Source organism: Zootermopsis nevadensis, unplaced genomic scaffold (assembly GCF_977971745.1).
Source record: "Zootermopsis nevadensis isolate Lab colony 2312 unplaced genomic scaffold, Znev_1.0 Znev_ptg000018l, whole genome shotgun sequence".
Taxonomy (NCBI): Eukaryota; Metazoa; Arthropoda; class Insecta; order Blattodea; family Termopsidae; genus Zootermopsis; species Zootermopsis nevadensis.
Window position 1 is genome coordinate 2320670 of NW_028259150.1, and position 22691 is coordinate 2343360.

At 39.3% G+C, this 22691-nt stretch overlaps 1 protein-coding gene across 5 annotated transcripts in view; it reads left to right on the plus strand.

The window, feature by feature from the left end:
- LOC110827866 (phosphatase and actin regulator 2) overlaps positions 1 to 22691 on the plus strand; it is a 254537-nt gene that overhangs the window by 58229 nt on the left and 173617 nt on the right. The window contains exon 3 of one of the 5 annotated variants that reach the window (XM_087351051.1): positions 1842 to 1874. The exons of 3 other annotated variants lie outside the window; for them this stretch is intronic. In XM_087351051.1, the coding sequence (XP_087207177.1) occupies positions 1842 to 1874 (33 nt within the window). Of the gene's footprint in view, positions 1 to 1841; positions 1936 to 22691 lie in introns of those variants that run through there. One more of the 5 variants, XM_087351057.1, reaches the window with a different exon arrangement.

Sequence of the window (22691 nt, forward strand, 5' to 3'; positions counted from 1 at the left end):
AAAGGCCATAGAGGAACAATGAACTCAGAAATTAGAATGGGTAAAAGGGTATGAAATGTCTCGTTCAACTGAAAAAGCTGTGCAACATACAAACGTATAGAACGTTTCATCGATGTGAGGAATTTATTTAAAAATCAATACAGTGTATTATACATTTTTATTATTAAATTAACAGTGTGTTATAGACAGAGAGTTCGCAAACATGGGAAATTTAATTAATGTAATTTGTTATTTACATTATTCTCGTAGTAATTTAAAATAATCCAAGAATTTTCAATATGTTGGACATTATAAACAAGACAGACATGTCAAATTTTGATGGCAACACATGCTTCTGATTAGCAACATGTTCATATCAGTGAATAAAAGATTGGCCGCATGCACTACATTACCACCAGTAGGTCTGTTCGCATTTCTGTTTTGTCGTTAGTAGTCATGTGAAAGTAACATCTGCAGGGGATAGAACACATTTGTAATTATGTAGTAATGGCGTAAACGTACCGTTTCAGATTAAATGTAATAATAATTGGTCTTCAGTTGTTTTTTCTCTCCCCCCCCCCCCCCAGTTTTTAATTGTGATTATTATTCACAGAGAATGATAGTCGTCTGTTTTACGCACGACACTAGCGCTAGTCAAATATTTGTGATAATCGTAGATATCTGAGCTCTTGTGTCTGATATGTATTACTGAGAAGAGCGCTGTAGAGTCTACAGGTAGCCCTCGATTTACGCTGGGGATGTGTTCCTGGACGAACCGGCGTAATCGGAATCAATGGGAAGTCAATGACATGCGTTCCCAGCACCAAAACATTGACGAGTAATATAATGGCGTTACATTTAAAGCTCTGAAATAATGTAGATAAAATAAAGGGAATTTAAAAATATATTTTATAGACTTATAATCGGCAATTCGTTGGTAACCGCGATTGACTGCGATTCTTTCATGTGATTGATGTGTACAGTCATCTCTGCTATTATGCGATAGTTTCATTCATGTAAGACGCCGACCTATAGAAAATCGCGTAGTAAAAATAACCCCGGTATCTCCGCAGAGATTAAATTAGTCCATTGAAAGTTTTAAAGCGCCAGGAATGAAATTGCGTAAGATCAAAGTCGCATGTGCAAAAGTTTGAATTTCACAAACAGCTTTTACCGATTCATCGATCTCATTGGAGCAAATTCGCGTTAACGACACATACGTAATTGCAGAGATGACTGTATTTATAATTTTTATTCAAAATCAGCGATGTAAGAATTAGGATTTAGTATAAGAATCAGTACGAGATACATTGTAAAACGTTATAAATAATAGTAAAATATATTTTTTCACTTTTTGGCTTGCTGCTTTCAAAATCGGCGCAAATTGAACCGGCGCAAATCGAGGGCTACCTGTATATGATATTTAAACCACGTTTGTTCATAGATAATTTAGTCTAAAGCGGAAGAGCATCTAAGAGCTTTCAGTCGACAGTGAAATTGCAGTGTGCCAATGGATAGGTCAAGGGTCAAGGCGCGTACCCACCCTATAATTAGTCCCATTGTTAATTTAGTAGCTATTGACAGCTTTTGTGATCTATAGTTTGCGTTATGAGGAAATAGGTGTACTACATAAACTTCTGTTTCTGCTCGTTTTTATATTTAACTTTACAAACGTGAAACTTGACACCTTTCTAACAAGTGGTCTTGTGAAACTTCTGAAATTTGAATATCGAGGTTAAGAATCAGGCACAACACTAGGTGGATTAATGTATGTGTTTTAGAACTTTTAAGTTACTTCATGTTGTGGGCGTTTAGTTCATCTTGACTTGGATATCTCAACTTCATGGATTTTCTTGTTTCAGGTACGTTCCGAGCGGAGAATGAGGCAGTTCGTGGTGAGTCATTGTGGAGATTGTTTGTACAGTATAGGTCCACACAGGGATTCGAACACTTCAGGTAAATGACCTGTAGCTTTTGTTCGAATTAGCTATCTACAATTTAATGTTAAAGTTTACGTTAACAGCTATCAACTTGAGAACTGCGCCGTTGGCTTATCCACGATCTTACGCAGCTTTATCTCATCGAGAATTTTATTTGAACTTACAAATAATGCCCTACGGTTTTTTTAAGTTCCCGAACTCATGAACGAACTGGTGATTTTAGCTGAGATCTGAGATTTTCATGACGGCGGAAATTAGGATTGTGCTCTTATGTATCACAAAAGCGTGTAGACTTGTAGGAGGTTACCAACGTTTTGGAGTAACGTATCTCATCCATCTGCAGGGTAGAACGTTGGTAACGACCTGCAAGGCTACATAGCGCCATAACGCTGAAGTTCACAATTAATAATTTCGTTGTCTGCTCCTGAAGATGATTATCGAACTCTTGAATCGCTCAGAAATTACCTAGTTTACTGGCACGGTTCTTGCCATCGACGTTGTGGCATTTTAGTATGCCATTATAAAGAATCCTACTCATATCCTTCCTCTTTCGGTATATTATAATTGAATCTCAAGTTTCTTGCTTATCCCCTTTTTTCTGTGTGTGAATCCTATTTTAAATTCTTTATACATTCAGGACCTTATTCTACATACTATGTGGAGCGCATCCAGAGTGACCAGAATGGGACCACAGTTCCCATTTAGGCGCTCTTTACTCTTTTGACGTGAGCGAAGAGCACCTTAGGGTCCTGGTCGTGTGTGTCTAGATCATTGTTGGGAACAGTGGGAATCGAAGTCTTTGTTGAAACACATAGCGCAACAGTGGCATAGAATCACCTTAGTGCAAGTTACCGAAGGATACTGTTGGAGCACGATACTCAACAGTGACCCCGGATGACATTTGTGTAACAATGATCTACATGATGGGGCGTGGAGAACACTTATGGAATGTCAGTGTATTCCATGTATAGAACACATCCCCAATCTTGTCAGCAAACAATGCGGGTTGCCCACCTCCATCGAACAACTCCAACAGGCAGACACGGACGGGCCCACCAGGTGTTCTTCATTCGTGTTGGAGGGTGAAGCCGTTACGTTTAGTTCGAGTGGACCTTGTTGAGTTAGGTAATATTAGGCTCGAGACACGCATGCGCAGATGACCATGAACAACGTTAAACAGCCAGAGTACACATTTAGCCCAATTTGATTACGTTGGGTTAGACTGGACCAGGTTTGTTTGGGTTACGTTTAGGTTTTTGACGCGCGTGCACAGACGGCTATGCCCATGCGCACCGTTGAGCAACGAAAGTGCAGAGTTGGTCGAATTTGGTTAAGTTGGGTTTGATTGGGCTAGGTTGGGTTTGGTTAAGTTAGGTTAGTTACGCGCATGCGCAGACGATCGTCGTCAGTGTTCATCAACAAGAGTGCAAACTCTGGCTGCATGTGTTGTTTAACTTTGATCACAGACTGTCCACCAATGGTTCGTCATAATAGTGCAGCGTAATTATGGATGGATGGGTTGCGGGAGCAGAGTACGTTTCATCACTCATCCACTCTCATCCTATCTCGTCGCTTGATGTGTCGTTCTGCCTGTCGTACACTGCTTAATCGTCCTACTACTTTTGTAGGACCTACATGAAGCAGTCATTTCCTCATTTCAGAGAGCAGTCTCCTCAGGTGGTGAACGTCCAGTTTGATTTCGCTTCCAACACATCGGAAACAAACTTTGTTAGGTATGGGACTTGTCCTTTTGTGTCTATTCTTTGCAATGAATATTTTTACGAGTTTGTTGCTAAGAAGCGGTGACAGCCGTGGTTCTTAATTCACATCCTTCATGAAAAGGAGCGTGGTCTTCCTGCGACATTTTCAAATGTAGAAACCTTGATATATTTGGCTATCAGGATTTGTGGTAATGCTCTGTGTTTACGCAAGAGAAATCTGTTATCCTGTTCACCTTTGGCATATTAAAACTGCTGAATATTTCAGGCGACATGCCATTTATTTGAATTCCGTGTCCTCTCTTGTATTTCCAGTGTGTGGCACGTGAGAGAATGAAAAGGAAAAGTGAATGTTCTGGAAGGGACTGTAATAAGAGGAGATATACTGGAACTTACATTAAGCAATGGATATTTAATTTCCCGTTTTATGTCCTTTGTTGATAATGTGTATTAATGCATAGAATATTATGGGAACGAATATACTGGGTTTTTCATGTGAACGGTTAGTGATCTTAGACCTTTGGTCTTCCCGAATTAGGACAATCCTGCTTTGATATTATTTAATTTCTTACAATTCACCATTTCCTCATTTTCGGCTTGGTTTAGTTACAGCAGGTCTTGACGTGTAATATTAAAACAGTAGACACGTCCGATAATTTTATGTCATTTTGTTTGAAATGTATTTTCCTGTTTACAGAAAACACCTGTATTTACTTCGAGTCCCAAAATGTGTTTTCGTATAGGCCTGTGTGAATGCCGGTTGTACTGCTCATTAAACGCGTGTAGGCCTAATTAGACATCTGCTGCCGTACCATTGTGTCTGTCGCTAACAGTTTCTGTTACAGTATTGCAACAGAATGTGAAGTTTCTCCGTTTTACCAACGTTTACTTACGTTGTTGTACAGAGTGTTTTAGAAATACGGCATCATAGTAGGTTATCGGAATGTAATTTAAGTTAAGTCTTCTTCAGTAAATCCCGACAGTTCTATTCTGTCGGATGGATCATTGGCCTTTTTAAGATCAGAGTTTGGGGGATAACCATGCGTGCCGAATTTTAAATATGTTGGTGCTGTCTTGTGGGTTCTGTTTTATGGTATTTCAGTATTTTTTACGTTACATAATTTCATTGCTTATCGCCGTAATTAAGTGGAGTTCATAGAACAGCTGCGATAACTGGTTTAAAAAATAAAGGTATTTTGAAGGTTATTCTTATTCTTAGGTCTGTTGAAGACGTTTCAATTACAGAAATTGTGTAATGTCGAATGGTGTGCCTCGTGAGAAGAAATAAATGATGAGTCCGATGGAGACTGTTATCTGGGTTGCTGCGCCGTGCAGTGTAGTTTAGCAATTGATTGGTGTTTTGTCGCCCTGATGACGGGAGGCTGCAAGGACCTCTGAAACGTAGATAAACTTCTACCAGATTACAAGGCGTAACAACGTAGAAGACAACTATCTTCATACTCGCCGCCTTGAGAACCTGAAATCTCACGAGTGATGAGTAGGTAAGCGTTTCGAAGGGTTCTAGTGATCTGTTTGAGGTACTGTTGTAGTGTTCGCTTGGTAAGACTAGGGAAACCGCTCAAATCTCTGTCAGGATGGCCGGTATCCCAACCAATAACCCAGCGGAGGAATTCCCAAATAAAATCTGTGCTTTACCAATAGCTCGGTTGTCATTACAAGGATACATGTCGGTACACTAGAGAGAAAATGAATGACAATCAGAAATTGCAGTGCCCGATTTTATTTTTTAATAGTGCCAAAGGTTTCTTGTGCGTTCCTTCCAAATCAGGCTTGAACAGCATGTAGAGATGGAAACTTCAAGATTTTCGTTTAGATTAAGACCACGCGTGGTTATCTTATCGGGCAATGCATGCAGTCACTCGTGTTAACAGAGTGTTTAAATGAGTGATATTAATCTTGTCTCGTGGTTTCCATCAGACGCATCATACTGTACGATATGTTGAAACATGATTGCTAAAACAGAGTGTACTCTCAGTCTGTACATTTTGTTCTATACTTCGGCCGTTTGGAGTTTGTAATCGACTTGAACGCCCGCTGTGGTATTAGGCAGTGTGATAAGATTGTGACTGAAAACAAGGAAGGCGCTGTCGGAATTGAGTAACTGTCAACTGCCGTTTTCCTTCTGGCTTCTCGGACGTGGGGTGTTGAAACACTGATGCTACACTAAGCACTGGAAATTGTATGGGTGCCTGCCAAAGTATGTTTGACCTTCGTTCTGTCACTGAAGCACACGTTTTGAAACAAGTTTACATGGCCGGTTGAATGTGTTTATAGATTCATTCTGAAATTAACCAAGTAAAACAAAAGCTGCACTCATATCTCGGAATTCTATTTGCATATGCCATGATTACGAGGAATGTTTAACATCGTATTATATTGCATAATGCATACGGGTACTTACTAGGATTTCAACATTCTTTCATTTGGAACCTTTAAAAAATCTCATATAAGCCTAATTATCCACACTGCTTTTAAGTTATCAATGTTCCCAAAAATCCGTATAAGCCTATTGTGTTATAGGATTTGAGACTTTCGCGGCGATTACAATCAATAAAATCTTCTCGGGCAATCAGCCGCGTTAACTGGTTACCGTAGTAAACCGACGTTTCGGGAACTTCCGAGGTATCCAGTTACATCAAAACCCTGATGATGGGGACAGAGTTGCTTCCCGAAACGTCGGTTTACTACGGTAACCAGTTAACGCGGCTGATTGCCCGAGAAGATTTTGTTGAGCCTATTGCGTTGTTTACCAAAAACACTCGAGTTCTTTCCTGTAAAAAAGCTTAAATCATCCACATGTTACTGTTACATTTTTGGTTTGTTGTCCCTCTCTCTTGCTGTCAGGAGGTAAACTAGGACAGATGAATACTGTACTGGTTTTGCGTGGAGTTTATAAATAATTTTTAATGTTCTGAGCGCACTAAAGTCAATTACCGAAATAAATATAAACAACCTGGATTGACGTATGTTGAGAAGGAGGTGGTTGAATCATGTTGGGCTTTTATCTTCGTCTTCTGAATAAAATATTATCTCCACTCAGGTACACAATGAGATGTAATAAGTGGGTCTGTGGGTACTGTTGAAAATACTTCATAATTTTGATTTCGTTTGTCTGAAAGTAATATTTCCCCATAGGTCGTAATACTGGGAAGTTAGCTGTGGAGGAAAAGGTAAGATGAAATGGGCTTGAATTATGTTCGGTGATGTTTATTGCTTAGTAAGAATAATCTGGTGGAAGGGAAATAGAGAAACATTGTTGCAGGGTTACGAAAGAAAATGCTGAGGTGGTTTGAACGAAAAATAGAAAGGGGGGGAAACTATGCGATACACTGGCACCAGTTGAAAAATATGGAGGGGGACGGGAAATAATTTTTCGAGAAAGTTGTAAAACTTTAAACGGAACAAATTTGAGGAAAGTGATTGAATAATTTATTCGTTGAGGAGTTAAGAGAATGGGAAACCTGTTGAATCCGATAAACCTCAGTAAGAAAGAATGAAAATGCAATATAAGCTTGCAATGCACGTGCTTGAAATGACGAGTGAAGATGTAGGAGTATTTTTCTTCTGACAGAATAATATGGTGCTTGTATGTCGGTTTTGACACTGTGTGACGTTCAAGAGACGTGTGACGTAGATAGTTCGCCTTTAATCAAGAAGATCAGCGTGGACGTAATCAATAACGAAGCCTTAATGGAAGTACAATCAGAGACCGCTATTCGCTATAGCAGCACTGCCGAGTCCGTAAGCACTCACCGAAATTTGTTGCGTTGAAAAGGATCGATCACACGGGACTTCAGGACGTCCTGATATTTTAAATATGAGCTAAGTCTGATATAGGAATACCATAGATCGACATTTTGCCTCTGTATGTATTTAGTCAAAGTCGACTCAGATGGTGCGTGTGGAACATAATGCGATTTATGTTAGTTTAACAGTTGGTGAACGTGCGCTTAATTTTATGACGTTTGAAGTTATTATGGCGGTGAGGGTACTGTCTGTGGTCTTCAGGGTTGTGACACTGTGTTGCTTTGGTGGTTACCGACGTTCGGAGGAACGTAACTACCTCAATCTTCAGGGTGTAGCGTGAGTGAATGACACCTTGTATACTCATCGTCGCTGTCTATCAGTCGTGGTTTTTTACAACAGGACCGGAATCACCTGGGGTCACATTAGTGTAAGAATGGTCTAAGGCGCAACAGTACCTTTGGAACAGAAGTGTAAAAACGACCTACGCTATGCTGCCTGAAGAACACCTTTTGAAAGCCAGTGAACTCCAAAGAGACCCCCTTTTCATTCTTGTTGAATGTGGTGCTGTCCTGCTTCCGCCTTGCGATGGACCTATCCTCCTCCTCCTCCCCCCCCCCCCCCCCGGCCGGGAGTCTTGACAAAGTGTCTGAGAAGATTATTTTTTTCAGAACTTATTTCTTATTTAATGGTAACGATCAGAAGGATTAATGCCGAAGAAGAATGTATGTAGTACATTTGAAGCAGTTAAAGGTGTTAGAAAGATGCAAGGTGACGGCCTTCGGTGTATTTTGGATGCTTAAACTTATGAGTGCACATTACTCCTACAAACAGCTGTGTACGAACAGTTGTAATATTCTGATGACTGCGAACATTTCACTTGTGCGTTCATATTAGAATCCAACAAAATTAACTACTTCCGTCTTCAACTTAAAACTTAAATTTTCTGAAAGTCACTACAGTTGTTTGCCAAGTGAAAAGGAGAGGGACGAAGTTGGAACTGAACCTGTTAGATTGCCTGCCAGGAGCAGTTTCTTTCAGAATTTGTCTTAAGTTTGGAGAAGTTTGAGGAAAGTTCTAGGAATTATCTGAAACGTAGACTACACTTTTTTCGCAGGACTTATGTAACAACCCGCCATTTGTCACAAAAATAACATCGAGATATAAAAAACTTACATGTATTTATTGCAACTGGAAACTGGTCAATTTAAAATATACACGACAATTTATAATAACATCTTATTCTGAAGACATTATTTTTTAAATTAATTATTTTTCGTACGACAGAATTTCCCACGGTATAAATTCATTAAGTTTTCTCTTAGACCGAAGTTGCAACATTGTAGAACAAGTCAGTTGGCCAGTCCGTAATGTTCCCTCATGTCAGTAGTCGGTGGGCTTTGGTTTTCGGAGAGCCAGACTCTTCATTCTTCTTTTCGCTCTGTGGCATGAGAAAATATATCTATTAAACAATAGCAGCATCAGTTACATTACATTTATTGATCACATCGAAGCTACTTTGTTCTTGCGCGTTTCACGTGTCCAAAAGAGAGTTCATTACCACTGCCACTTTTTAATTTCTCACCGTTGACTGGAGCGTCAAGACGTCCATAAAATCAGAAAGATTGACACTGAAATGTTCTGTAACAAACTCTTATTACGTAGATGATGGATCAAAGTGGCCACGCGATCTGACGCACTCATGACTGGACCGATTTCGACGGGGTTCAAGTTCCTTTAGGAACATAAATGAGTGACCCGATTTTTTTATGTAGATAGATGCTTTGAGAGTGGCTGATACCTTAACATTGAGTCATACAGAATGTTTAATACTCATAGATTAAATTCTGTAAGAATCGCTTTGCTATTGATTAAACAACTTAATTATCCTATTACCTGTATCAGTTCTGCTGGAGGGGGCTAAAGTCGATTTTGGATGGTACTAACGCGTCTGATTGTGATGCATAGCTCTTTTAAACCAAGTGGTAATTGTGTTCCACCTGCCTTAACAATCTGCGTTTTGTATTTATGAGTTTCATGTAATTTGTTTAGAGTAAGCTGCAATTATTTCCTTAAACATCATCAACAATTTATTCCTGTATTGTTTTCTTTTAGACAAAAACTGACTTTTAAATAATGTTTGCTTGTTTTAGACTTCAAACGGTTTTTTAAAGCGCTACAAGCTATGGAGACGCGTAGAGGGGGAGATGATGTATATCTCCAACTCATTCTTGACCTCGGTACTAGATTGGGGGGGTGGGGTGACTGATCAGCATCATTCTTCGACTTTGCTTTACTCCCCTGGGAAGGTTGCGTGTCCCCACAGCGAGTCAGGACACAGAGGTCAGAAGAAAACTAATTTGATCGAGGTGGTAATCGGACACCAGTTGTCCAGTCAATAATCAGACGCCAGATATGGATGCTATTTCAAATTTGCCATAAACCATGAACGCCTGAGGTATTAGTATTGGTGTTTTTTTTTACGTATTTGTTATTATGTGAGGCGTTCATGGTTTATGGCAAATTTGAAATAGCATCCATATCTGGCGTCTCAGCCGGGAAACGAATAATGATCATCCAATTCGTATTCAGTCATTGTACTCAATGAGAAGAGGGATACCGTAGAATGGTTCTGCCTGTTTAATAACCACGGGAATACTTAAGAGATGATTTATGAACCTTATCACTATTAGGAATTGTAAAGAAACGTGCTTTCCGTCCCCAAATTTCTGTTGAGGCTCGTACCCGTGATTCTGTAACTTTTTTTTCATTCTCCTGTCATAAACCTTATGTCTCTCATTTGGAAGGATCGACGATTTTTATTCTTTTTAAACTGCAGAAGTTGTTGCAACTTAAAGTTGATAATGTTTTAAGTGTAACTACCCGAGTTTTCGTTGAATATTCAGCTGAAAGTCTGTGAAATTTAACAGTTTAATATGAAGAGCAGAGAGAACGGAAGGTGTATTATATCATAATAATATACATATTACCTTTGCAACTTTATCTGAAGCGTCGTCAAAAGTGATTGCCGCCGAATGATAATATTAGAATAGATTCGTTGCTGAAGAAAGTAGTAAGCTGAACACTTAGCGCTATCTTGTTGGTGCTTAATTAATTACGAGGGACAACTTTGAATTTTACGAATTTATAGCGTGGTTTTTCTAATTAGCGTGTGGCATCGTTTTTCTGAAACCACTTAACGGATATTCGACCTTCATGTTATTCGTATGCAATTATAATTTTAACATTTTTTTTTCTGGCTTTTGTAACATCCGCAATTATAGGCTCACAGCCGATGATGGCCGTTCGCTGATTTCCCGAATTCAGCTGAGTCGATCAGAATCTGTCCAAAGTAACCGGAAAGTCAGAGCAAAGCAGGTCTGTTTGGTTTCGGTTTTAACTTTAATTCTGTTCTTGGAACCGAACGTAAAGTGTCCCGACTCTTGAGTAATTGAACTTGTGATTTAAATTAGGTTTTATTGTGTAATATGGCCGTGTTACTTCTTTATCACGTTGTTATTACGTACTTTTAGGATGTGCATATTCGCTGCATTGTCATGACTACCTTCAGAAGCATCTTCATCGAATTGGAATGGAGGACTCATCCACTTGTCCACTATGTGGACTTTCGAATATGATTGGAACCCACCTCACTATGTGCCCAGGTCTTAGTGACGTCGTAGACATTAATACTGCGAAAATTTTACCGGTTTTATCGCCGATTCAAATCTGTGTTGGGCTGCCAGAAATAGACTAAAGGCTGAGAGGCCTAAGTCTGGCGTAGGATAAAAAAATATTTGCTGCATGAGCTTTTGAAAAGAACCACTTTCAACTTCCCCTCCCCCCTAGTTTGGCACCACTTGACACAACTCACACTCGATAGCGCACGCAATTTGCACCTCTGGTAGGCTCCACAGTACTCCACTTCGCTGTGTGTATCGTCTTCACTGCTGGGGGAAGTAGTGTTTCTCGTTTCGTGCCTAATCTGACATCTTTAACTTGTAAGGAATTAATTCCATTACCATTTTACGCTCCTTTGCTTCCACGATAAATTTCAGCACTTCGAGCGTTTTGGTTTAACATTGACGACAGCAAACGACTGAATATCAGTAACGTACTGTATCTTAACTCATCGCGAAAAGGGAAATAAATAATGCATACGTTATCATACTGTAGTTGCTGTTCCAACAGTTCCGATGATGTGAGGGTCCATTAATGAAGCACAGCTTACTCGAAAATCGATGTCAGGGTGACTGGTGAATAAGGTCTGCGTACTTTTTCTGTATATTGCATTACGTAAGTAGGTATACGCGGTTGAGTAATAATTATGTCTGGTTGTAACAACGTTTTGTGTAGGCTCTAAGTTTCCTGAAAGAATTTTTTTATATATTTGCGTTTATTTAATTATTAACGCATTGCCATTAAGAGAATGCGTTGTATAAGGAATTATGTTTTTACTGTCGGGCAAGAGGTGTGCATTAATGGGCAACGTACGATTGAGGATTGAAGGTACGAGAACGGACTTAAGAGATATTTGCAATAGCAGAGAAAAGAATACAGAATCTCATGACTAGAATATCTTCAGAGAATGAGCCCTGGAGGAATGTTAAAACTGGCGTGTACACGTGTGAATAGACAAAGGAAGAAGATATGGAAAATTGAAGCCGAACAGGAAATGGTATTAGTCTGTGAAGTGAAGATGATGATCAGAATATGTAAAGAGCTGTGGTGTATCATGTTGAAATTTTAACAGCAAATCTACGGATACCTTCTCTGTATTTCACCACCTACAGATGATTGAAACAGGCGGAACACGTTTAAATAAAACTCATAGGTGTTTCTCATTTATTATGTACGGTAACATGACTTTGTTCAGATTAAAATTATGGTGTCCATTAGCGATTAGCTTTACAACAGCACATTTGTATGTGAAGTATATCGACATTAGCGTACGTGCATTTCACAAATAGGCATTTGGTATGCGTACTCTATCAGAGGGCACATTTTAATTCCTATATTCATTATAAGCCTATAAATTTTGTCAAAATCGGAATACGATTTATGTGAAATACAAACACGTGGTGTCTGTTTACTGCTTAATTAATGTGCCTTGACCAATGCATTCCGCTGGGTTCCGTGAGTACAATACCAAACTCTGTTATAACTCGTCTGTTTTTTTGTATTTCAGTGTATGATTTCACGAGATTCCTACTTTTTTACATTGCGTGACAAGATTTTTTTGATTTAATCACATAAATGTGGTACAAAACAGTCTAGGAATATTTTAAGGTCCCTTATGTCATTCTCACGCCTCTAGTCTCATTGTTGTGGGTGTTAATTGGAAGCAAAAAAACAAAGAGTGTTAAATTGTTATGCTCTGATGATGATTACGGTCTTTTGGGTTATGACTACGTGTAGTCTCGTAGGTGGTTATCGACGTTTCGGAAGAACATATCGCCATCATCTTTAGGCGGCACGTGATACGTTCGTCAGAAACATCAGTAACCACATTTGTGACTGCACAGCGCTACAACTCTGAAGACCACATTCTACAGTGACACGTGTTCTAAGACATGAGTGGAATATTATAATAAATTAGATATAGTAATTATTGCTGATGAGTTATTTGAGAACGTGATGACGTTGATATTCGAAAGCCGCAATAGACTCAACGGGAGCCGGGATAGCTCAGTCAGTTGGGCGACCGGGGTTTGGTCCTTGACAGGGACAGAGGATGTTTCTTCTAGCCTCTGCTTACAGACCGATTCTGGGACCCACCGAGTTTCCTGTCCAATGGGTACCGGGGTTCTTTCCCGGGGGTAAAGCACGGCCGGGGCGTGAAGCAGACCACTCATCTAGTGCCGAGGTTAACGATGAGTGGGAGCTATACCGCTTTGCTTTTTTTACAATAGGCCGAAGATAGCATGTCCATCTGCTCTGCCTGAGAAGACCAAAGTATCATGTTAACATTTTGGCTGGGCGCTAGCGTTATGACTTCTTTTTCTGATTTTTTCCTTCCCCTTTCGGATTCGTACATTGAAATGGGTTGCGATTTCTTCACTTGTCTGATCTAACACGAAATTCATCCGACAACAATATTGTAAAGAAGACGATTTATACGTATTTAAGACGAACGACGAATGGACAGTCTTCGATAAAGTGTTGTTTCTGAACATACCACACAAGAATACAGAATTCAAGAGAGCCAGTACGTCTTCAACAGGGCATGTAAGAAGGTTCTGAAGATCTGAGTGATTCGAGTCGATGGGAGTTCGTTAAGTTATTAGATGTCTGATTAAACGTTCTAGGTGTCAAAGTCACGTACATTGTTTGAACTGAGGTTGCTATTCGTCCGTTCTCATTTTAAACCGTCGCAGATATTGTTGTAATGCCACATTCATTTTGATGTCTTTGTTTTGTTTTATGTTTTCTGGACATATCATGTCTGTAAGCGGAAAACAATATTTAAAACAGATTGTGACCATTTTCAGTAAGATTGTCATAATGTTGGTGTAGGTGGCTGAAGAGTTGGAATAGGCCTACTTAGTATGAAGGAGTAATTTGTGTGTTATGAGCTGCGATTAGACAGTGTGATGTAACATTTTATTTCCCACATTTGACCTAAAGCAGGCCTTTCCTTCGTGTTACCTCCCCCCTTTACAACAGTCCAGGTTTTGTTAATGCCCCTCTCTCATCCTTAGTTGGAGTTTTACAGTAGTGGAACATCCAGGTTGTTGCTGATGTGTTTCGGGACTGTATCTGAGGTTGACATTGGCAGAATACATGGAGGTATATTTATTGCCCGTCAGTTTATCGTTATGAAAGTAGTAAATAAAGAAATATAACCTTTTGCAAGGATTAGGCAGTGTGGAAGTGTTAGTTGTAGGAAAACGTTTTAGAACTGCTTTGTATATTTGAAAGGAAGCTATACACATTTATTTACCATGATTCTGCAGTAGCAATGTGGAACAAGGTCGGAAGTTACTGATGTTTGTCCAGGCACAGCAGTGGCAATACACTGCAGAGATATCTGGCGATTGACTCGCAACGTTTTACTGTTCTTTGGTAAAGATACAGGCTGTCCACCAGGTTTGGTGTATCTGCCGTTAGCCCAAATAAATACTAAAGAGGTTTCACAAAATAGCAGATTTATTGCTGTGGATGGGACTCTACTGCACAGTGAAAAATGTTACAGATTCCTTGTTCTTTCGGGCTTGCTTTTATAACCGCTGATGTCTGTTTATTATATCTAAGACTGTTATTCGCCATTCCTATCTAGGCCTGTGTAAAACAATCCACGAGTTCTCACCTCTCTTTTTGGGATATCCAAGTACAATTGAGGCCTGAAATTCAGTACACTTACTCGTACGAGCGATCGTAGTTAATGCCCAGTGGTTCTTCGGACGTTTCATAAAAATTCGTTGGAGAGTTTTGGAAATAAATTCTTTGGATGTATAGTCCCTCCACTTTGCGTGCATTTTGTGGTTCCTGTGCAAAGAAAGCGTGCGAATGGAGATCAGTAACATTCTCAAAAATATCGAGAACAGTTTAACAAAACCGTGATGCTACGGTCTCGATGTGAGGGAAAGAATCCTGGCAGAAATTTTGCAGTCATTCATGTTAAATAAGATGTCCCAACACTGTTTTCGGAATTATTTACTCCATATTTAGCAACGAGCAGTAAAATTGTGAACAGCAATTGTACGCGTAGATGCAACAACTTGTCTTGTTATTTCAGCGAATAATTGATTTAGAAAAACATTATTTTTGAAAATTGTTTAATTTTTTGTGTTTGTTTTCTCCGGTGTTATAAAACGCCAGACATTGTTTATTGGCACTTAATGTTTGTAATTATCAACACTTCAATTTTATGCAAATTTTGCGTGATAAATGAGGTGGTTGAGTTTTCACGATTGTGTGTATGTTTGGTTTCTACAAACTTATTCCGAGTAATGTATCATCTTCCAGAGGTCGCAGAGATATGTATGGCCTGCATGTGACTTGCATCCGGTGTGCGTCACGGGGAAATACAAAACATTATTATTGCTAAAGTTAGTCATGATACTTGTGTTAGAGATCCAGATTGTCATGCAGACTTACTACAGGGACTTCGAACTAATGCCTTTGGACTGGATGATAACATGTCAGCAATTACACTGCTTCTTGGCGTGTAATAAAATGCAATGTTGTGAAAGCATATTGTACTTTATCGGTTTATTGATATTTTCCTTTCCATTCAGAATAGGGGCAGACAATGTGCTACGAATTCAAGGTGCTCGAAGTTTAAACTTTGGGGCCAGCAATCCTGAGTGCATTTTAGCAACTTTCTTGTCATTTTAGATTCTAACCGGACTGAAAGGAAGGCCATCTGATTGGCTTGCTCTCCCGTAACATCATTGTGTATCTTTGCCTGCCTGTTGACAACATTGAGAGTATGGCTGATTTGCTTTACCATGACAAGTTTATAAAATATTTCCATTGTCAGTAAGGAACATATGAATTTAATATACAGGTTGATTCAAAAAGGACTTTACAACTTTGATAGTGTATAGAAATTTATTCAGAAGGCTTACAGAATCGGTTGAGGTGTCATTTTGTAGCAACACAAATCAAGTTTTACCTCAAACAGTAATTTGGTTCGATGTGATTGCCATTGGTGATACTGCAGACATCCCACCTGAAATCAATTTCTTGCCAAACACGATCCAGCATATCCGGTGTCACTTCTGCAACTGCGGCGGTGATTCGAGCTTTGAGCTCAGTGAGATTGGCAGGTACGGGTGGAACATACACACGATCTTTAATGAAACCCCATAAGAAAAAATCGAGAGGTGTCAAATCTGGAGAACGAGGTGGCCATGCTATCGACCCTGTTCGACCAATCCACCGACCTGGTTATTGAGGAAATCCCGGACTTCTGTGAGGCAGTGAGGTGGTGCGCCGTCTTGCTGGAAGTGAATGCGTCCTTTTTGGTCATCTTCGTCTAACTGTGGTATGAGAAACTTTTCGAGCATATCCAGATACACGATACCGTTGATGGTTCTCTCATGGAAAAAGAACGGGCCGTACACTTTAACTTTGCTAAGGGCACAAAACCCATTCACCTTTGGGCTGTTACGAACGTGTTCCACAACAGCACTAGAAACACGCGGGCGATCTGGAGATTTGTCATGGTGAACAGAACAACCAGTCTCAACAAAATTCTTGTGCCAAGAGTAAATTGTAGGTCTACTGGGAGGATCCTTGCCATATTGTGTGCGAAAATTTCGTTGAACCATCGTCGCAGATTTCGTTTATTCAAACCACAGCACACAGCGAGCGCGCTCCGCACCTGTGAAAGTAGCCATTTTCAAATGCACTGCCGCTTGCGCTCGCGGTGACGGAATTCGGTACTACAGCACAACGTAAGTCAAACTTTATTTGTTTTGCTACAAAATGACACCTCAACCAATTCTGTAAGCTTTCTGATTAAATTTCTATACACTTTCAAAGTTGTAAAGTCCTTTTTGAATCAGGGTGTACATTATATTCGTTCATCGCTGTTTATCGCAGGCAGTCTCTCATTATTTATTCATATATCTGAGATAGCGTAAGTTAAGTTACTTATTCCATTATAAATGAAAACGAAGACATTACCGCTTTATTTCATATCTCTGGTTAAAGAGGTGCATGACCGATAAAAACCGGCAAGTGGGGCCGCAATATGCACATTGCTTGACTATAGACAAAACAAAATAATTTTATATGAATTCTGACTTTATAACTTAAGCGAGAGCTAAACCCACAATCTTGGACATTGAACTACATAAATGAAAAATTGAAAAATAATAAGTACTTATTAAAATGTTAATTTCTTCTCTTAAGTGACATTCGTCGACCTTGCAGCTGTTAATTAAACTGCTTCCCTTTAATCTGACCTTGGTGGTCATGACCACGCCAAATAATGAGTCACGAAATGGTGTCGTAACTTTACCGTGTTGATTGTGCCAATATAACTCGAGCGCTTCAACAGAAATTCGTTACGGCGCCTTCTGAAGTGAACCAATATCGTGTTTGAGCACTACGCTCTACTGACTCGTTGTCGTCATTCATTTTGCTTTAGCGTAAGGGAACGACGCATAATTACAAGTTTGAATTCTTTGTGGCAGTTTTAGACCCTGTTTCAGTCCCTGAGAAATACACATCGTGCGTGTTTTTCTACATGTTGTGTTTTAATATACGCATCTCACTTCATTCCAGTCCTTAATGTTTGATATTACTGTGACAAATGTTCTGGTTCCATTCCGCTTGCGGGTTGAGTATGGTTAAAATTGGGAAGTAAATAATGTCAAGTTGAGAATTGTTGAGGTTGGCCTGTTGGACATTTATCCTCCAGCTACGATATGTCTACCCGCTTTCTTCAGACTCAACCGAACTTTTTGAATGATACGTACGGTTTTCAGGTTGGGTTTTAGCTGGGCAGATTCCATGCAGTCCACTTGCACGATTTCGCTGTGCAAGGTAATAAAATAAGTTAGTATGGACCATCCAGTTTGGACGGGGAAATAGAAGGCATTTGTTTTATGGAATGTTGGTTGTATTGATGCCTGCTCAGATTATTTGAGTAAAGATATTTCCAGCGAACTAATGTTGCATTATTGAAAGCTTATTTTCCATCTTCATGTGTGTGAGATTCCTGCATGATAGATATGCTGCAGTACGTGAGACAGGTAACTCCTGTTTCCCCGCGAATCCTCTCCGCAGTGAGTACTTAGCATTTAGACCAAAAAGTATTTTATTACTCTTACGTATATTTCAGTGTCTAGATCCTGTACTTTTCTGCATATTGATTCTGCATTGTATTAAAAGGTTAACTCCTCTAGCTACCCGACTGGTCCTCTGCGATGCTGCTGTGTTCCCCTCGAAGGGTGGTCCCCTCACCAGCATTCCGACGACTGATTGTCATTCAAATGGTCGCACGCACACCACGCAAGCGCTGTATTAACTATCAGTAGAACCAACTAGTAAAAACATAAACATTCTGATACTAACGGATGGCCTAGCGACATCTTTGTATATCGCAGCCACGCACTTGTATGGCCCATTGCACTTCATTATATGAGTGAGAATAGTGTTTAAATAAATCTGCACAAAGTTTTGCATATGCATTCGTCGGAAAGACCAGGTCTTTAGACGGAAAAAATAATTTTGCCTGATGGCGATGAAGCTCGTTATATCTACAGAGATTTTGAACCAACATCGACTGTGCTTGCCGGATTTGGCACATGTTAGTTTTTCAGTTTTCCTGAAATTATAAGTCTGCTTGAAAGGATCACATTTGGAACTACTGGAACACATCCAATGCAGTGTGATGACAGTAAGGGTCTAATTTCGGAAACCGATTTTCAGCAGTGGTTCCAGGCGTGGTTCAGCTGTTTGCAGTGCGTGCAGCCATAAGGCAGGCGAGCAATTTAAAGCCGACCGCACTATCGAAAGTAGACTACTTTCTTCAAATCATTCCGGTTATTTGTCATATCTTACAAAAGGAGCTTCTTCATTGATAATATAATTGGATTGTGGAACGTCGGCATCAATTGGTTGTAATTACTTGAGAGTCCCTGGGTTCGATTCTTGTCCCGGAGGTTGACAAGCCTGGCCGAGGTTTTTCTTGGTTATCTTCAGTCCCTACAGGAAGTTGCTATTATATAGTACACTCCACTACTGCTTCCTTTTACAACTTTCCCTCCCTCTCGCCATTCACATTCAGTAATCGTTGCGTTGCCTAGGCGGCTGAGATAGCGTCATTACTAAGTTAAGACTTTGTTGTTCACAATGAAGTAATCGTGGCCTGTGGAGCTCTTCCCTAAATTCCCTTCCCCCACGCAGTGTTCCGCAGATCACATCTCCGTCAGTTAAGGTTTCTTTTCGTGAGCTTAATCTTGGGTTTTGTGGCTGTTTGGTTTTCATGACCCTGCTACTGAAGCTGAAATCGCAGCCAAGGTCATCTCTTGGCAACTTGCCTCCTGTTTTATGCATTGACTCGCCTGCTTGTCTCTATTTTCTTGATGATTGAAACGAGTAGAAATAACTTGTGTAACGCGTATCGTCTATGCCTGTCTTGTCTAGTGAATTGCGTAGTCTCAACACGTGCGCTCTAAAGTCGAATAGGGTTTATCTCATACTCCAAAAAGTAGTTACACCCCAAGAGACTCAATCTCAGGACAAAATGTTAAGCTACAGGTTTGCATGTATTTTTGTTAATTTTCTTGTGCAGTAGTTTTTTGAACGCCGTGAGTACATGGCTGGAGTAGCATAATGGTAGCAAGGTTTGAATGAAGATATTTTCATATGTTCACAACTCACAATTATTTAAATTCTTAATTCTCAAGCATCAGGATTGATTGTGAAAATCAGCTCCGTTAACGTCCATTCGAAAAGTGTCTGGTTTGTGTAGAAATTGTTTTGTGTTCAACAAAAGTTTAAGCTGATGCAAAATCATGTTTTATCTGCTTTGAAACAGCTAATCGTATCATCCTAACTCCTGGAGCACAGTTTTCACGCTTTTTTCCACTCTTTGTGGCATTATATTTAAGTAAGCGTACACATTTTAAAGTAGTTGTACTTGAATATATCCAGAGTTTCATAAATCTTCATTGTTTCCACAAGGTCAGTCCAAAATGGTGTCTGTTGTCTGGTGTTTAACAAAATTCTGTAATACAGCTTTAATGGATCTTAATGCAATAATTTATCTTTAATGCATCTAAAATTCTTTATCGGAATGGAATGGAAGTTACATGGGATCTGCAAATTGAGATGAACAAGAAAACAGTCATGGTCTATTCTCCGAAGAGCTCACATTCCGCTGGAAGTGTTGTTAAACCACGAAAGTCCCTTTTTTGTGGCTTCCGCTTTGTAAGCACGATGATAATATTGCAGATTAGGCTAAAAAAATACACAGCAAATAGTTGTTTGATATCCAAAGACTTAGGCCTATTTCAAATCATATATTGTCCTTATTTGATGTAATATTCATAATCATACCAGGTATTTAGCAAATACGACAGGTTGTTTATTAGAAATTATTAAATATAGATTTTTTCTGATTTTGTAAAGGATTGAACCAACGGGTTAGGATTATTTTATTTCTCTATATTTATTTGTTTAAATGTCTGCGGTTAAGTATTATCATATCCAACTAATTAATCACTATTTCTGAAGAATCCGAAACATGTGCGAACAGCTCTAAATAAAGAACGTTTGAGTGTTAGAGCGGTCGGTGGTTCTTAACATTTTGTATTCCACGTTTCAACAAATCAGCAATGGGTAATCCGAGGACCGGCATCTTTTGTATCAGTATTTACATAACTTAGAAATATTGCTAAGACGGGCAAGTCTAAACCTATTTACAGAAAATATTAATGGCATTATGTGATATTAAAATCGAAAGAATGCGAAGGCACGAGCACATTTGAAACAGCTTGTCAGAAATTTCTCGTTGATGTGTAGGCCTAACGCCCAGAAAAGCGATTCTTTTTAACTTCGGCTACCTGAAGACACTTGGTGCAAAATGTGTTACGTCATCAAATGTTCAAATTGAGCTTCTACGCTTATACACATATCGATCCGCATTCTGAGATTGGTTACAACTCTGTGTAACATTTCGCCACCGATTTTCCTGAATTCTTTTATAATTGCCTGTTTTTTATTCTACCTACTCTTGTGGTGTATACGCACTCATTTTTCATAGAAAGGGCATATCTGCAAGCAAACAAAAAAGGTAATTTAAAATTAATGTAACATTTGATTTAAAAATTATGTTTTCTCTAGGAGAACGGACTTCTGTTACACCTGTATATTTTTACTTGTTTTGAATTCTTTATCATCACTGAATCCCTTCAAATCCATTATCTTACATTTCCTGTTTTGTTTCAATCTACTTCCAATTTATATACCATTTAAGCGTTTCCCCATTTTACTAATGACCGGAAATTCTTCTGAAGCGCTTTGCTGAACGTAATCTCCGTGAATTTTCACTGTAATCCATAAAATCCTTGAACCTATCAACTGCCACGGTTACTAGACAGTGGAGATTAGTCTATGCTACGGTTTATTTTATATCGATTTTCTTACTGTGCTTAAACATTTCAAATGTAATTACTGTAGGATGAAAATAAAATAAAGTTGGTTACTGTTTTTTTTAATTCGCTGTTTTGAAATAGCAATGGATTTCACTCGTTTCATTTGTCAGTTCGTGCTGTTGTTCTATTATGTCACTGCTCAAGTCCATTAATTTAAAGTGAATAAATTAATTGTTATCCAGTGAATTTTAACTAGCCCATATCCTATTTGAATGTAGGAGGAGTTGCTGCGTATTAACGCTGATTAAAAGAAAGTGACTTATGTAGGAATATAGAAGTAGCCTAGTCGTCAGTAAAGCCTTAAAGTGACGACATTAGAGTGGTGTTAAAAGAATCCTTGCAGATTGATGGACCCAGTCGAAGAAAACAGGAAAGGGATTCAGAGATGGTTGGACTGCTCAATTACAAGCCAGCACAGGGCAAGGATGAGGACGAGACGATTTAATATATACTCTTTGGCTGATGGTGTTAGTAATAAGGTACTGAGATTACTCTAAAATATTTGCTTTACTTCTAGAGGTTTTTTTACGTACTATCGTGTACATCTCACTGGATCAGCAACCCAGTAAGTTAACTACACGTTACGTGTTAATGTTAGGATATGCTAAATAAAATATTTGTGTCCTGCACATGTTGGAGAAAGTCTGTCAATGATTTGTGGTACCAATAAAAAGTAAAGCACACCATGTAGGTTACTTGGGAGAAGAGAGGTATAGCTCCTACTCATTCTTGACCTCGGCACTAGATGGGGTGAGTGGTGAGCATCACGCCCCGGCCGTGCTTTAACCCCGGGACTGAGCTGTTGCGGACCAGAGGAAGTGTAATTAATAGGCCTATAGAGGAAAACGTGTGCACATCACGTATTTTTCGGTGATATTAAATTGTTTAATAATTCCGATTTTCAGAGCGGTGACTTGGGTTAATATTTGTAAACGTATGCCCGGAAGTGTCTCAAGTTTCTTGTCATTTATGGTTCGCTAAGTTTATGGTATATTTATTTTCGCAAGTCATGCGCCCGTTTCGGTATTCGTTACTTCTGAAGGCACAGTAAGAGCTGTTGCAGTTTTTAAGGCCCCCATTCACGTTCGGTTATATTGCACAATGAACTTGTTTGACGTCACATTTATACATTTATTGAACAAACGCTACGTAAAAATCGGGACTGAAGATCT